At 45.4% G+C, this 16,597-nt stretch overlaps 1 protein-coding gene across 5 annotated transcripts in view; it reads right to left on the minus strand.

The window, feature by feature from the left end:
* The window catches only part of LOC121532254 (bile acid receptor-like), a 37,557-nt gene that overhangs the window by 11,160 nt on the left and 9,800 nt on the right, over positions 1-16,597 (minus strand). Inside the window, exons 1-3 of one of the 5 annotated variants that reach the window (XM_041838086.2) lie at positions 10,817-10,910; positions 8,726-8,918; positions 6,440-6,817 (exon numbers count right to left, since the gene is read on the minus strand). In XM_041838086.2, the coding sequence (XP_041694020.1) occupies positions 6,440-6,817; positions 8,726-8,822 (475 nt within the window). In that variant the 5' untranslated portion in view covers positions 8,823-8,918; positions 10,817-10,910. Of the gene's footprint in view, positions 1-6,439; positions 6,818-8,070; positions 8,157-8,253; positions 8,439-8,725; positions 8,919-10,816; positions 10,911-16,597 lie in introns of those variants that run through there. The other 4 variants (XM_041838085.1, XM_041838089.2, XM_041838088.1 and 1 more) reach the window with 4 other exon arrangements.

Below are 16,597 nucleotides of genomic sequence, written 5' to 3' on the forward strand. Positions count from 1 at the left end.
GCCTACAGTTTTCTGGACATTTTGTTTTAATTATTGTGATAGGCTCATGTTTTACCGGTAAGGCATACCACCACTATTTATTTGCCGGTATGCTGTACCGGACCGTACCGCCTTACTTCCCACTGCAGTGGAGTAATCTTCAAAAGAACTGAAGATAAACAGAACCTTATCACCACCAGGTCAACTAATGATCACCTAATGTAATCTCTTTTCATTCTAGTCCTCTATGAACGCAACGCCAGTCAAAAACAACATTCTTATCAACTACTAGCTCTTTCAATAACACATTTCTTATGAGTCACTTGTGGCATCAACGTCTCTCCCTCCTCACAATTACATTTCCCCTGTGGAACAGCATTACTAAACCAACAAGCCGCAGGCTTAATAAGTGTTCAGCTGTTAACAAGACTTTAATTCACTTGTGCATGTAGAATCACCTCACCAGAAGTGATATGCACAGCCTTTGAGAAGATGTGGGCCCATCCATAGAGGGCTTTCTCAAATGCTGAATGTGGAAGATACTCTTTTTTGGCACTATCTTTGCAGTCCATAGCACTTCAATGTCTACAGCTATGATCTAAATGTAACACTAAACTACTGTTCTTACAAAAAAGAATGGCGCTGGAATAGATAGCTGCAGTTTTACAGGCTCCTGGCCAATTCAGCTATTTTGTGTTTTTTTGCGCTGAACTTTTTTTATACATAATGTTTCTGCCATCGTTTCCTATGACCGAAAAGAGCTTCTCGACATCAGAACAGCGATCACTAACCTCGATTTGGAGGAAGATTTCTACTTCAACGAGTCGGCAGCGCAGGACATACTGCTCACCCCGGACCAGGCCTTAATCCCCGAGACTTGGAAGAGAAAAAGACGGTGCAAACAAGAACATGCTCATCCAGAGGAGGCACTCCTAGTGGCCGGTGATTTTAATGCAGGGAAACTGAAATTGTACCAGCATGTCATCTGTACAACTAGAGGCAAAAAAAAACTATAGATCACCTTTACTCCACACACAGAAATGCATACAAAGCTCTCCCTCGCCCTCCATTTGGCAAATCTGACCATAACTCTATCCTCCTGATCCCTTCTTACAATCAAAAACTCAAACAGGAAGTACCAGTGAAGTGGTCCGATGAAGCGGATGCTAAGCTACAGGACTGTTTTACTAGTACAGACTGGAATATGTTTCGGATTCATCCGATGGCCCCGTGTAGCTCAGTTGGTAGAGCATGGCGCTTGCAACGCCAGGGTTGTGGGTTCGTTGTGGGAGTTTACCACATCAGTCATTGGCTTCATTAATAAGTGCATCGACGACGTTATCCCCACAGTCAGTGACTGTACGTACATGTCCCAACCAGAAGCCATGGATTACAGGCAACATCCACACCGAGCTAAAGACTAGAGCTGCCACTTTCAAGGAGCAGGACACTAATCCGGACACTTATAAGAAATCCCACTTCGACCTCTGACGAACCATCAAACAGGCAAAGCGTGAATACAGGACTAAGATCGAATCCTACTACGCCGGCTCTGACACTAGTCGGATTTAGAGGAGCTAAATGCCTTCTATGCTTGCTTCGAGGCAAGCAACACTGAACAATGCTTGAGAGCACCAGCTTTTCCAGACAACTGTGTGATCATGCTCTCTGTAGCTGATGTGAGTAAGACCTTTAAACAGGTTAACATTCACAAGACAGCTTACCAGGACGAGTACTCAGAGCATGCGCTGACTAGCTGGCAAGTGTCTTCACTGACATTTTCAACCTCTCCCTTACCCAGTCTGTAATATCTACAAGTTTCAAGCAGACCACCATAGTCCCTGCGCCCAAGAATGCCAAGGTAATCTGTCTAAATGACAATTGCCCCGTAGCACTCACATCTGTAGTCATGAAATGCTTTGAAAGGCTGGTCATGGCTCACATCAACACCATCATCCCAGACACCCTGGACCCACTCCAATTCGCATACTGCCCCCAACAGATCCACAGATGATGCAATGTCTATTGTAACCAACACTGCCCTCTCCCACCTTGACAAGAGGCACACCTATGTCAGAATGCTGTTTATTGACTACAGTTCAGCGTTCAACACCATAGTGCCCTCCAAGCTCATCACTAAGCTGAGGACCCTGCGACTGAACACCTCCCTCTGCAACTGGATCCTGGAATTCCTGACAGGTCGCCCCCTGACCCTCAACACAGGGGCCCCTAAGGGGTGCGTGCTTAGTCCCCTCCTGTACTCCCTGTTCACCCACGACTGTGTGACCGCACCCAACTCCAACACCATCATTAAGTTTGCTGATGACACAACGGTGGTAGGCCTGATCACCGACAACGATGAGACAACCTATGAGGAGGATGTCAGAGACCTGGCAGTGTGGTGCCGAGACAACAACCTCCCCCTTAATGGACAAAGGAGCTGATCGTGGACTACAGGAAACGGAGGGCCGAGCAAACCCCCATTCACATCGACGGGGCTGTAGTGGAGCAGGTCGAGAGCTTCAAGTTCCTCGGTGTCCACATCACTAAGGCTCTATCATGGTCCACACAGACGTGAAGAGGGCACCACGACAATGCCTCTTCCTCCTCAGGAGGCTGAAAAGATTTGGCATGGGCCCTCAGGTCCTCAAAATGTTCTACAGCTGCACCATTGAGAGCATCTTGACTGGCTGCATCACCGCTTGGTATGGCAACTTCTTGGCATCCGAACGCAAGGCACTACAGAGGGTAGTGCGTACGACCCAGTACGTCACTGGGGCCAAGCTCCCTGCCATTCAGGTCCTCTATACCAGGCAGTGTCAGTCAGAGGAAGGCCCAAAAAATTGTCAAAGACTCCAGCCACCCAAGTCAAAGACTGTTCTATCTCCTACCGCACTGCAAGCGTTACAGATGCACCAAGTCTGAAACAAACAGGACCCTGATCAGCTTCTACCCCCAAGACTGCTAAATGGTTAGTTAAATAGTTAACCAAATAGCTACCCAGACTATCTGCATTGAGCCTTTTTGCACAATTTTTTTTTTTACGAATCACATACACAGCTGATACTGTTTATTCCTAGTTATATGTACAGTACCAGTCAAAAGTTTGGACACACCTACTCATTCAAGGGTTTTTCTTTATTTGTACTATTTTCTACATTGTAGAAGACATCAAAACGATGAAATAACACATATGGAATCATGTAGTAACCAAAAAAGTGTTAAACAAATCAAAATATATTTTATATTTGAGATTCTTCAAAGTAGGCACCCTTTGCCTTGATGACAGCTTTGCACACTCTTGGCATTCTCTCAACCAGCTTCACCTGGAATGCTTTTCCAACAGTCTTGAAGGAGTTCCCACATATGCTGAGCACTTGTTGGCTGCTTTTCCTTCACTCTGCGGTCCAACTCATCCCAAACCATCTCAATTGGGTTGAGGTCGGGTGATTGTGCAGGCCAGGTCATCTGATGCAGCACTCCATCACTTTCCTTCTTGGTCAAATAGCACTTACACAGCCTGGAGGTGTGTTGGGTCATTGTCCTGTTGAAAAACAAATGATAGTCCTACTAAGCTCAAACCAGATGGGATGGCGTATCGCTGCAGAATGCTGTGGTAGCCATGCTGGTTAAGTGTGCCTTGAATTCTAAATAAATCACTGACAGTGTCAACAGCAAAGCACCCCCACACAATAACACCTCCTCCTCCATACTTCACGGTGGGAACCACACATGCGGAGATCATCCGTTCGCACACACTGCGTCTCACAAAGACATAGCGGTTGGAACCAAAAATCTCAAATTTGGACACATTTCCACCGGTCTAATGTCCATTGATCGTTTCTTGGCTCAAGCAAGTCTCTTCTTATTATTGGTGTCCTTTAGTAGTGGTTTCTTTGCAGCAATTCGAAAATGAAGGCCTGATTCACAAAGTCTCCTCTGAACAGTTGATGTTGAGATGTGTCTGTTACTTGAACTCTGTGAAACATTTATTTGGGCTGCAATTTCTGAGGCTGGTAACTCTAATGAACTTATCCTCTGTAGCAGAGGTAACTCTGGGTCTTCCATTCCTGTGGTGGTCCTCATGAGAGCCAGTTTCATCATAGCGCTTGATGGTTTTTGCAACACTTTTTTGGATACTAAATGATTCCATGTGTTATTTTATAGTTTTGATGTCTTCACTACATTTACATTTTAGTCATTTAGCAGACGCTCTTATCCAGAGCGACTTACAGTTAGTGAATACATTAATGTTTTGTTTTTTTTATACTGGCCCCCTATGGGAATCGAACCCACAACCCTGGCGTTGCAAACGCCATGCTCTATCAACTGAGCTACATCCCTGCCGGCCATTTCCCTCCCCTACCCTGGACGACGCTGGGCCAATTGTGCGCCGCCCATGAGTCTCCCGGTCGCGGCCGGCTGCGACAGAGCCTGGATTCGAACCAGGATCTCTAGTGGCACAGTAAGCACTGCGATGCAGTGCCTTAGACCACTGCGCCACTCAGGAGCACTACTCAGGAGCACTACTATTGTACAATGTTGAAAATAGTAAAAATAAAGCAAAACCCTTGAATGAATACAGTCTGGGAAAAAATTATTTGATCCCCTGCTGATTTTGTACGTTTGCCACTGACAAATAAATGATCAGTCTATAATTTTAATGGTAGGTTTATTTGAACAGTGAGAGACAGAATAACAACAAAAAAATCCAGAAAAACGCATGTCAAAAATGTTATAAATTGATTTGCATTTTAATGAGGGAAATAAGTATTTGACCCCCTCTCAATCAGAAAGATTTTTCTGGCTCCCAGGTGATTTTTTATACAGGTAACGAGCTGAGATTAGGAGCACACTCTTAAAGGGAGTGCTCCTAATCTCAGCTTGTTACCTGTATAAAAGACACCTGTCCACAGAAGCAATCAATCAATCAGATTCCAAACTCTCCACCATGGCCAAGACCAAAGAGCTCTCCAAGGATGTCAGGGACAAGATTGTAGACCTACACAAGGCTGGAATGGGCTACAAGACCATCGCCAAGCAGCTTGGTGAGAAGGTGACAACAGTTGGTGCGATTATTCGCAAATGGAAGAAACACAAAAGACCAGTCAATCTCCCTTGGCCTGGGGCTCCATGCGAGATCTCACCTCGTGGAGTTGCAATGATCATGAGAACGGTGAGGAATCAGCCCAGAACTACACGGGAGGATCTTGTCAATGATCTCAAGGCAGCTGGGACCATAGTCACCAAGAAAACTATTGGTAACACACTACGCCGTGAAGGACTGAAATCCTGCAGCGCCCGCAAGGTCCCCCTGCTCAAGAAAGCACATATACAGGCCCATCTGAAGTTTGCCAATAAACATCTGAATGATTCAGAGGAGAACTGGGTGAAAGTGTTGTGGTCAGATGAGACCAAAATCGAGCTCTTTGGCATCAACTCAACTCGCCGTGTTTGGAGGAGGAGGAATGCTGCCTATAACCCCAAGAACACCATCCCCATCGTCAAACATGGAGGTGGAAACATTATGCTTTGGGGGTGTTTTTCTGCTAAAGGGACAGGACAACTTCACCACATCAAAGGGACGATGGACGGGGCCATGTACCGTCAAATCTTGTGTGAGAACCTCCTTCCCTCAGCCAGGGCATTGAAAATGGGTCGTGGATGGGTATTCCAGCATGACAATGACCCAAAACACACGGCCAAGGCAACAAAGGAGTGGCTCAAGGAGAAGCCCATTAAGGTCCTGGAGTGGCCTAGCCAGTCTCCAGACCTTAATCCCATAGAAAATCTGTGGAGGGAGCTGAAGGTTCGAGTTGCCAAACGTCAGCCTTGAAACCTTAATGACTTGGAGAAGATCTGCAAAGAGGAGTGGGACAAAATCCCTCCTGAGATGTGTGCAAACCTGGTGGCCAACTACAAGAAACGTCTGACCTCTGTGATTGCCACCAAGTACTAAGTCATGTTTTGCAGAGGGGTCAAATACGTATTTCCCTCATTAAAATGCAAATCAATTCATAACATTTTTGACATGCATTTTTCTGGATTTTTTTGTTGTTATTCTGTCTCTCACTGTTCAAATAAACCTACCATTAAAATTATAGACTGATAATTTCTTTGTCAGTGGGAAAACGTACAAAATCAGCAGGGGATCAAATACTTTTTTCCCTCACTCTAGGTGTTCCAATCTTTTGACTGATAGTGTACATATTTACCTCAATTACCTGAAATCCCTGCACATCGACTCGGTACTGCTACCCCGTGTACATAGCCAAGTTAACATTACTCATTGTGTATTTATTATAACTTTTATTATATTATTGTTATTACTTTTCTAATATTTCTGTATTTTCTGTCTCTCGGCATTGTTGGGAAGGGCCCGTAAGTAAGCATTTCACTGTTAGTCTACATCTGTTGTTTACAAAGCATGTGACCATTAAAAAAAATATTGATTTGATACCTTTACACCCCTCACAGGTGAGAGCGTTATAGTGGTACCCAGATGCCTTGTCCCCACACACCACACACAGCTCCTCCCCTTTGACCCTGCCTGTGTGGGATGTGTGCCGGGTTCTCTTGCACACCGCAGGCACTACGGTGGACGCCTCTTCCATTTCAGCATTATAAGTGCCCTCTTGGGGTCCTTTCCTCAGTTCATACATCCCTGTGGGTGAGTACCACTCATCGCTGCTGTACTGGGGGTAGTAGTTCTGACTGGAGTAGATTGGTGGGGAGGACATGGTGGGCTCCACCGAGGGGTATTGCATGCTGGGATAGCTGGTGAAGGGTAAGACTTCCTGGTCCTGGAGCAGAGGGCTCCCTTGCTCTGCCAGAATATCTGGAAGGAGAAAAGAAAGAGGTATAGATTAAATTATAGTATCACTGAATAGAAGTGTGCAATAAACTGATGATTTTAATCCTGTTAAGTCTTTATAGCCAACACACAAGTCAGCATTTTGTCAGCATGGTTTAGAAAAGCCACAATAGCTACACATTTCCCAAGCCAATAAATCCTGTATTTTCCCAAGGATAGTGAGACAAAACAAAACCATTTATCTGATCGGACAAAAACCACTTCCCAGCAGAAGCTTTTACAGTAGTATTAGATAGTGACTTAATCTGAGTATTTAAACGTTAGCATAACAGGGGATAGTAATCTAAACAGTCACATATAAACCCAGCAAAACTTAAAGGTAGTCTCAGTGATATGACGTAGATGTAAAAAGTAAACAGCATAGTGGGTCAATTTCTGTAACAACTAAGAGCGTTGAAGCGTGAGGCTCAACTTCTCCACTGTTTTGGTGTCCTGGCTACCACGCTGTAACAGCATGAAGCTAACCCGTGCACATGCGCAGATAAATCAAATCAAATCAAATCAAATGTATTGGTCACATACACATGGTTATCAGATGTTATTGCGAGTGTAGCGAAATGCTTGTGTTTCTATTTCTGACAGTGCAGCAATATCTAGCAAGTAATATCTAACAGTTCCACAACAAAAACCTAATACACACAAATCTAAGTAAAGGAATGGAATAAGAACATATAAATATATATATTGTGTGTGACTGTGTGACTGTGTAAGAGCGAAGTCTTGCATCTTGCTCATCTCAATATCTGCGGTGCTGCTCATGGCAACGTCATTTCGCCGAGTCTACCTTTATCCTCACGCTCTCACAGAACACTGTCACAGCAGAATGACAGGACAGCTTGAGCTAACAAACTATTTCCAAAGAGATATAGTACTTACTGCATATATCTATATATTTCTACTTATATTATACACATTTCTATATTTCAGAAATGCTTTATCATCAGGTTTATCTACTGTCATAAAATATAATAATCCTATTCCTATTATGTCAGCATGAACCCTTGATGGTTAGACGTCAGCTAGCATTTTAACTATTTTGATTCCTTCATATCACTTTTATTAATTAAAATACATTAAGGTCAAAATACATACTGGGCAACAAAAAAACTGCTGGAATGTAGCCGTACAGTTCTATAGTGTTAAATTAATCCAAAATCATCTGATAACACACATAACCCAAACTGACGCAACACAATCGACGGACGTGAGATACTGACCTCCAGAATGTTTGATCTGGACCGTGGCCATCTCAGGGTGACCCAGTGCACCCAGGATAAAAACCTTCCCTTTCACTGTCTCTCTCTTTGTCTCTCTCTCTGTCTCTCTCCCTCCCTCCCTCTCTCCCTCTTTCTTTCTCTGACCACCTGAAAAGTAATCCCCCTCTGCGGCTCTACACTTACCGTTACTTCTTCTACTTCAGCATAACTCCCTCTATTGTTTTCTGAAAATTAAATTCTCCATAAAAATGCTGGTTCAATAGTCCTAAAACGGAACAGTTTTGTGCTTGCTTGAGGACTGACTCAGGAATGCCAAAGGGGAGCAAAGGTTTTCACGGCTACTTATTAACCTGACTGTCACATTTCTGCCCATCAATAAGGTAGTTGGTTTGGTAATGTGTAAAGTCGCTTTCACATCTGGCCTGTGTGACTGGCTGCAACTGACTGAGGGGTAATGTGTGTCATAGGTGGCAACTGGATCGCCTGATCCCAGATCTGCATGTGCCAACTCTCCTAACTATCATTGGCATGCCATGTGCATATACTGTATATAATATGGTACACTGCATATTATGTATTGCATGACAAAAATAGGCAGAGGAGTTGGATGAAGCACATACAGTACTGATCTGGGACCAGGCTAGTCATTGCTTACCAAAGAAGTGTGAGCTCTCAGACAGTGGGAATCCATCGCTGGGTGGGATCTGTAGTAGTCCCACCACATTGACGTCGGGGCCCACCCAATCATTCATTCACAAATCTGGTTGGACCTCAGCTCAGAGTAAAGATGGTGTGATTGGCCAAAACACAAGGAGGGAATTAAGAAGTAAGTTCTTTCCAGTCCAATCCTGTAAGAAACGAAGATACACCCAGACATGACATTTACGTTAAGCTGCTTGGTGTTAAATACCTCACGGACAACTCTTTAGCCTTCAGAAAATATTCAGACCCCTTGACTTTTTCCACGTTTTGTTGTGTTACAGCCTGAATTTAAAATGGATTACATTTAGATTTTTTTGTCACTGGCCTACCCACAATTGTTAACATTTTAAAATGTTAATTACAAATTAAAAGCTGAAATGTCTTCAGTCAATAATTATTCAACCCTTTTGTTATGGCAAGCCTAAATAAGTTCAAGAGTAAAAATGTAAGTCACATACTAAGTTGCATGGACTCACTCTGTGTGCAATAATAGTGTTTAACATGATTTTTGAATGACTACCTCATCTATGTACCCCACACATACAATTATCTGTATGGTCCCTCAGTCGAGCAGTGATTTTCAAACACAGATTCAACCACAAAGAGCAGGGATGTTTTCCAATGCCTAGCAAAGAAGGGCACCTATTGGTAGATGGGTAAAAATAAAAAAGCAGACGTTTGAACATGGTGAAATTATTAATTACACTTTGGGTGGTGTATCAGTACACCCAGTCACTACAAAGATACAGGCGTCCTTCCTAACTCAGTTGCCGGAGAGGAAGGAAACCGCTCAGGGATTTCACCATGAGGCCAATGGTGACTTTAAAACAGTTACAGAGTTTAATGGCTGTGATAGGAGAAAACTGAGGATGGATCAACAACATTGTAGTTACTCCACAATACTAACCTGACAGAGTGAAAAGAAGGAAGCCTGTACAGAATACAAATATAAAGAAACATGCATCCTGTTTGCAATAAGGCACTAAAGTAATACTGCAAAACATTTGTGAAAGTAATTTACTTTTTGTACTGAATACAAAGTGTAATGTTTGGGGCAAATCCAATACAAGACATTACTGAGTGCCACTCTACATATTTTCAAGCATAGTGGTGGCTGCATCATGTTATGGGTATGCTTGTCATTGGCACGGACTAGGGATTTTTTATTTTTTTTAGAAGGATTACTGTTATACTATTCCAGGTATTCCTTAAAGAGGTAGGGTTTCAAGTGTCTCCGGAAGGTGGTCAGTGACTCCGCTGTCCTGGCGTCGTGGGGGAGCTTGTTCCACCATTGGGGTGCCAGAGCAGCGAATAGCTTTGACTGGGCTGAGCGGGAACTGTGCTTCCGTAGAGGTAGGGGGGCTAGCAGGCCAGAGGTGGATGAACATAGTGCCCAAGTTTGGGTGTAGGGTCTGATCAGAGCCTGAAGGTAAGGAGGTGTCGTTCCCCTCACAGCTCCGTAGGCAAGCACCATGGTTTTGTAGTAGATGCGAGCTTCAACTGGAAGCCAGTGGAGTGTGCGGAGGAGCGGGGTGACATGAGAGAACTTGGGAAGGTTGAACACCAGACGGACTGCAGCGTTCTGGATAAGTTGTAGGGGTTTAATGGCACAGGCAGGGAGCCTAGCCAACCACGAGTTGCAGTAATCCAGACAGATTGAACAAGGGCCAGTCGGTCCTAAGAGATATTTCTGTATTTCATTTGCAAACATTTCTAAAAACACATTTTCACTTTGTCGTTATGGGGTATTGTGTGTAGATGGGTGAGATTATTATTATTTTTAATCAATTTTGAATTCAGGCTGTAACACAACACAATGTGGAATAAGTCAAGGGGTATGAATACTTTCTGAAGGCACTGTATGCATCGGCCATGCATTATTCTACTTTATGGTAATTATGATATTTGCAGATTTATGCCTTCTTATGAAGGAATGTAAATGGCTTAAATCATCCTATTAAGAGAAAGAAACTCCACACCTGTTCCCCAAAATAAAAGCTCACAGGACACAATGTAAGGCCTGAAAATGTGTTTAAATACATACCTAAAGTGTTTACTATACAGTAGTCTTGCGTTGCCAGACTTCCAAGTCTCTCGGCTATTGGACCGAATGTGAGAAAGCCGTAAATTGAGGTTCCCAGTATTATAGTATTCTATTTCCTCAAAACACCTCATTGGATAATCCAATACTTATTGAATTACTGTGCTTGATAATGAACTGCTTAAAATAATGGTGCGTTAACAGTAGAGAAAGCCAACATTTACTTTCTATAACAGGCTGTGTATAATACAATAGCATGCATTGTCAAATAATTTCATTTCAGTTTGTGTTTCGCTTGTTACATTTTGTAAGACTGGCTGCAGAAGCCACTGGAAATGTCATTACCTCAGGACCTTGTCTCGTGTAATGTGTTGTTTCCCTTTTGGTGTAACCATAACCACACTACTCAACTATTCAAAAACAATTATTCTGCAGAGTATTCCCTTTAGGTTACATTCTGTACTGGGAATGGGGGATACCTAGTCAATTGCACAACTGAATGCCTTCAACCGAAATGTGTCTTCCGCATTTAACCCAACCCCTCTGAATGAGGTCTGTTCCAGTGCAGTACACAGGTGCTATTGTATTCCTCTATTATCACAGTAAAATAAACACAGTCCTTTCCCCAAACTTTCCATGGACTCCCTGAATCTATCACTGACTAGCAGCACCCATGGTGGCGTTAACTGACATCAGTCTGCAGTGAACAGAGAGGAGGTAAATCACCATGTGTACCAGGGGTTGGAACCGGTTCAGGGAATAGAACCGAAAACTGGAAAATAAATACATTTTATGAAGGACAGAATCAGAACTGGAAACGAAAGTGATCTATACTGTTCTGGAACAGAACCATTATTTTAAAAGCATGGGAACCGGTTAATAACGTTATTTTACGTTCCGGGCATTTTTTTCCAGTCCCACAAAAAATGCAACAAAGCGCCTATGCAAAGCCCTCACTCTATCACTCAGAAACGTATTCCAGTGTCTGCCTGCCAGCTGAAACTATTTGCCAGTGTGTGTGCGTGTGTAGGCTACCTGCCCATCCCCCTCCGAAGCATAGTCTAGTAAATCAAATAAAATGTTATTTGTCACACGCTTCGTAAACAACAGGTGTAGACTAACAGTTAAATGCTTACTTCCCAACAATGAAAAAAGAAAAAAGAAAAGAGAAATAATAATACGAGAAATATATACACAATGAGTTACGATAACTTGGCTATGTACAAGGGGTACCAGTACCGAGTCGATGTACAGGGGTACGAGTTAATTGAGGTAGATACAGTAGCTAGCTTTACACTTAACTAGCTAACAGTAGCTACTAAGGGTACGTTTATAACCTACATTTATTTTTATTTAATTTTTTACATACTGGTAACCAGAGTCGTTTAAAAGGAATTCAAAACATGGGTGACTAGTTAACGTTAGCTTGGCTTTCTCTGTGTGTTTCATACCGTGGGAGGAGGGGTTGGTTCGTTGACAGAGAGCGATGGCTAGCTAATATGCTAACTATTCTAGCTAGTGTGATGTCACGAGAGGCTGTGTCCTGGAGGGACGTTACATCCCCCTGAGGTGGCTGCAAACCCAGACAGCTATGGCTCCATCTGCTGGTATGGTCGGGAACTCCACCCCTCTATGGCCAATCTTCCCACGCAGCTGAAACAAATGAGGAGCTGATGAGCTGAAGGTTTGGGAAGGGAAGACACACAGTCTCCAACCTGGGCTCTCTGGAGGACAAGAGTGCTGCTCGTCCACTTCCATGAGGAATATAAGGATTTGGAGATACTTACCTTTGGGAAATACTCACCTTTGGATATATGCACCTGTGGAAATACGTGAGGGACATTTGGAAGGACTTTTTTGCTGGGTTGGCCACTAGCTGCAACGTGGACTACAGTAAGGCTGGGGAAAAGTTATCTGAGCGAGTGAGAGTTATGACTTTGGATGTGGAAGAGACATCCCTGAACTGTTAACCCTTAAAGAGCCACAAGAGAACAGAATTTTGTTATATTTTCGTTAATTTCCCAAGACCTATAATAAAATCCTTGTTTTGTTTGAACCTTGTCTCCTTGCACTACTTGAGCAATCCCGCTGAAAGCTGTGTAGCCTCTTGTGACGTCACAGATGGTGGAGAATACGGGCAAGCTCAAGCGTTAATAGTGCATGTCAGAGGAGGATACCGAAGGTTTGATCACCCAGTTTTCCAAGTTGGCCGTAGGCTCCCCGCCGACTGAAATGGAGGACATATTGAAAGCCCTTGTTGCTGGCCAGCAAGCCCAGATGCAAGCAAACGTGGCTCTCTTGGAGGAGCAAAAGAAAGCCAACCTTCTGAAGGCAGAGGAATTGCAGTTGCAGAGACAGAGGGTTGTCCAAAATACCCGCCCAATAAAGGCAAGTGACTTTATATCTAAGATGGGAGCTACCGATGACATTGAGGCATACCTGCATGCATTTGAGGCCACGGCCACTAGGGAAGCCTGGCCCAAGCAACAGTGGGTTGGTCTGTTAGCCCCCTTTCTAACCGGGGAATCGCTGAATGCTGTCCGGGACCTGGGCCCTGACCAGGTTACTGACTATGATGCCCTGAAGTCTGAGATCCTCAGCAGATATGGACTCACAAAGTTTGGTATGGCCCAGCGCTTTCACAGCTGGACCTTCCAACCAGACCAACCTCCTCGGGCGCAGATGCATGAACTTGTCCGAATCGCAAGGGAAATGGCTGGATCCGCAGAGGAATACAGCAGCGGCGGTGGTGGAGGCCGTTGTGGTGGATCGTTACCTACGCGCCCTGCCTTATGAGGCAAAACGGTTCATCAGTCAACAGGCCTTGACCACGGCTGATCTGACCGTGGAAGCTGTGGAAAAGTACCAGGCCACAGCGGAGATGCTGAATGCGTCCCGAAAAGACCCCAGGAGTGCGGCCCCACCACAAATGGGAAGAACCCGTCCAAAGGACCCCAAGGTCTCGAACCCAGCCACGTCAGGACTTATCCCGGCTCCAGGGGGAGCCAGAAACCAGGCGGGTCCAAGAAGAGTACACCAGGAGGGGGAAACTCGACAGTGTTACCGGTGTGGGGAGATGGGACATATCTCCTGGCAGTGTGGGAAACCAGCCGATGAACCTATGCCCACTGCGGAGTCCTCCAGCTCAGCACCCACACACCGTTTTGCCTCGCTCTTGGGAGTCGTAGATGGCGGCCCAGATCGACCCCCCACCTGCCCGGTAACTGTGAATCACCATGATGTGGAGGCCTTACTGGATTCTGGTAGCCGGGCCACCCTGGTGCGTAAGGATTTGGGTGGGCCCAACGTGTCTGACCCCGGGGAAAGTCCTCCCAGTTTCCTGTGTCCATGGGGACACCAGAGAATACCCCATTACTGAACTTACAATGACCAGCACACGGGGAACCATACACACGACGGCGGGGGTGGTTGATTCCCTCCCCGTCCCTGTCCTAATTGGACGAGACTGCCCAGCCTTTTACCCACTCTGGAGAGAGTCTCAGGAGAGGATAACCCGAGTACCTCGGAAACGGAGAGGCAAGACTCATCCTGGGAAGGCTCCGGTGCAATCCTCCGAGTTACTCACTCCCGCCCCGGGCTCTGATAGGGATGGCAGGTGCCCAGACCGACACAGAGACGGAGCTACAGAATCTGGACAAAGAACTGTCTGGTCTGAAGGGGACCGCTGAGAGGTATCGTTTGTTAAAGCAACAGTTAGACATGAAGACAGAAGAGTTAGATATCCTCCAGGCTAAACTCCAACAGAGCTCCTTCCTAAGCAACAGGAGGAGCTGGAGAGGCTGCGCAGGACCATCGAGGAGTGTGAGGAGACCCTGCGCAGTAGTAAGGAGGTCCAGAAGAAGGCAGAGGAGAAGTACAAGGTGTTGGAGAACAAGATGAAGAATGCGGAGGCAGAGAGAGAGAAGGAACTGAAAGCTGCTCAACAGAAGCTAAACTCTGCTAAAACCAAGGCTGATGCGTTCAGTAAGAAACTCAAGGAGAGACAACAGGAGGCTGAGTCCCTGGTCCTAGAGTTGGAGGAGTTGAAGGGAGAGCAGTCTGGCAAGCACCACGGCAATGCGGACGCCCTCTCCCGGCGTGATGCCTTCTTCGCTGCCTTTACCCGACGAGGACGTCGGTCCCGAGGAGGGGGATGTGTGATGTCACGAGAGGCTGTGTCCTGGAGGGACGTTACATCCCCCTGAGGTGGCTGCAAACCCAGACAGCTATGGCTCCATCTGCTGGTATGGTCGGGAACTCCACCCCTCTATGGCCAATCTTCCCACGCAGCTGAAACAAATGAGGAGCTGATGAGCTGAAGGTTTGGGAAGGGAAGACACACAGTCTCCAACCTGGGCTCTCTGGAGGACAAGAGTGCTGCTCGTCCACTTCCATGAGGAATATAAGGATTTGGAGATACTTACCTTTGGGAAATACTCACCTTTGGATATATGCACCTGTGGAAATACGTGAGGGACATTTGGAAGGACTTTTTGCTGGGTTGGCCACTAGCTGCAACGTGGACTACAGTAAGGCTGGGGAAAAGTTATCTGAGCGAGTGAGAGTTATGACTTTGGATGTGGAAGAGACATCCCTGAACTGTTAACCCTTAAAGAGCCACAAGAGAACAGAATTTTGTTATATTTTCGTTAATTTCCCAAGACCTATAATAAAATCCTTGTTTTGTTTGAACCTTGTCTCCTTGCACTACTTGAGCAATCCCGCTGAAAGCTGTGTAGCCTCTTGTGACGTCACACTAGCTAACTAACTGGCTGAATAAGTTGACGACGTACTCACTCAAACTGTCAAAACTAACCCCAAAACTTTACACAACGTTAGACACGGACACAAATGATCTGTTTAGCATGTTAACACACTATTGGTAGTTTGTTGTAACCGAGTATTGGTGCTAAACCGTGTGTTATTGGAAGCTAGCATGCTAGTTAGCTATGGCGTCATAGGATACGGTGCCCTGGGCACTGCTACTCCTACTGCTCTTTCCTCGTCTGATCATGTGTTCTCGTATACCCCGAGAGCATCTGGTCAGCGCGGCGGTGGCATAGGAATCCTCATCTCTCCCAAGTGGACATTCTCTCTTTTCCCCCTGACCCATCTGTCTATCTCCTCATTTGAATTCCATGCTGTCACAGTCACTAGCCCATTCAAGCTTAACGTCCTTATCATTTATCGCCTTCCAGATTCCCTTGGAGAGTTCATCAATGAGCTTGACGCCTTGATAAGTTCCTTTACTGAGGATGGCTCACCCCTCACAGTTCTGGGTGACTTTAACCTCCCTACATCTGCCTTAGACTCATTTCTCTCTGCCTCCTTCTTTCCACTCCTCTCCTGTTTTGACCTCACCCTCTCACCGTCCCCCCCTACTCACAAGGCATGCAATACGCTTGACCTCATCTTTACTAGATGCTGTTCTTCTACTAATCTCACTGCAACTCCCCTCCATGTCTCCGACCACTACTTTTTATCCTTTTCTCTCTCGCTCTCCTCCAACACTACTCACTCTGCCCCTACTCAGATGGTAATGTGCCGTTGCAACCTTCGCTCTCTTTCTCCCGCTACTCTCTCCTCTTCCATCCTATCATCTCTTCCTTCTGCTAAATCCTTCTCCCTCCGATCTCCTGATTCTGCCTCCTCAATCCTCCTCTCCTCCCTTTCTGCATCTTTTGACTCTCTATGTCCCCTATCCTCCCAGCCGGCTCAGTTCTCCCCTCCTGCTCCGTGGCTTGACGACTCATTGCGAGCTCACAGAACAGGGCTCTGGGAAGC

This window comes from Coregonus clupeaformis, chromosome 19 (genome assembly GCF_020615455.1).
Source record: "Coregonus clupeaformis isolate EN_2021a chromosome 19, ASM2061545v1, whole genome shotgun sequence".
Classification (NCBI taxonomy): Eukaryota; Metazoa; Chordata; class Actinopteri; order Salmoniformes; family Salmonidae; genus Coregonus; species Coregonus clupeaformis.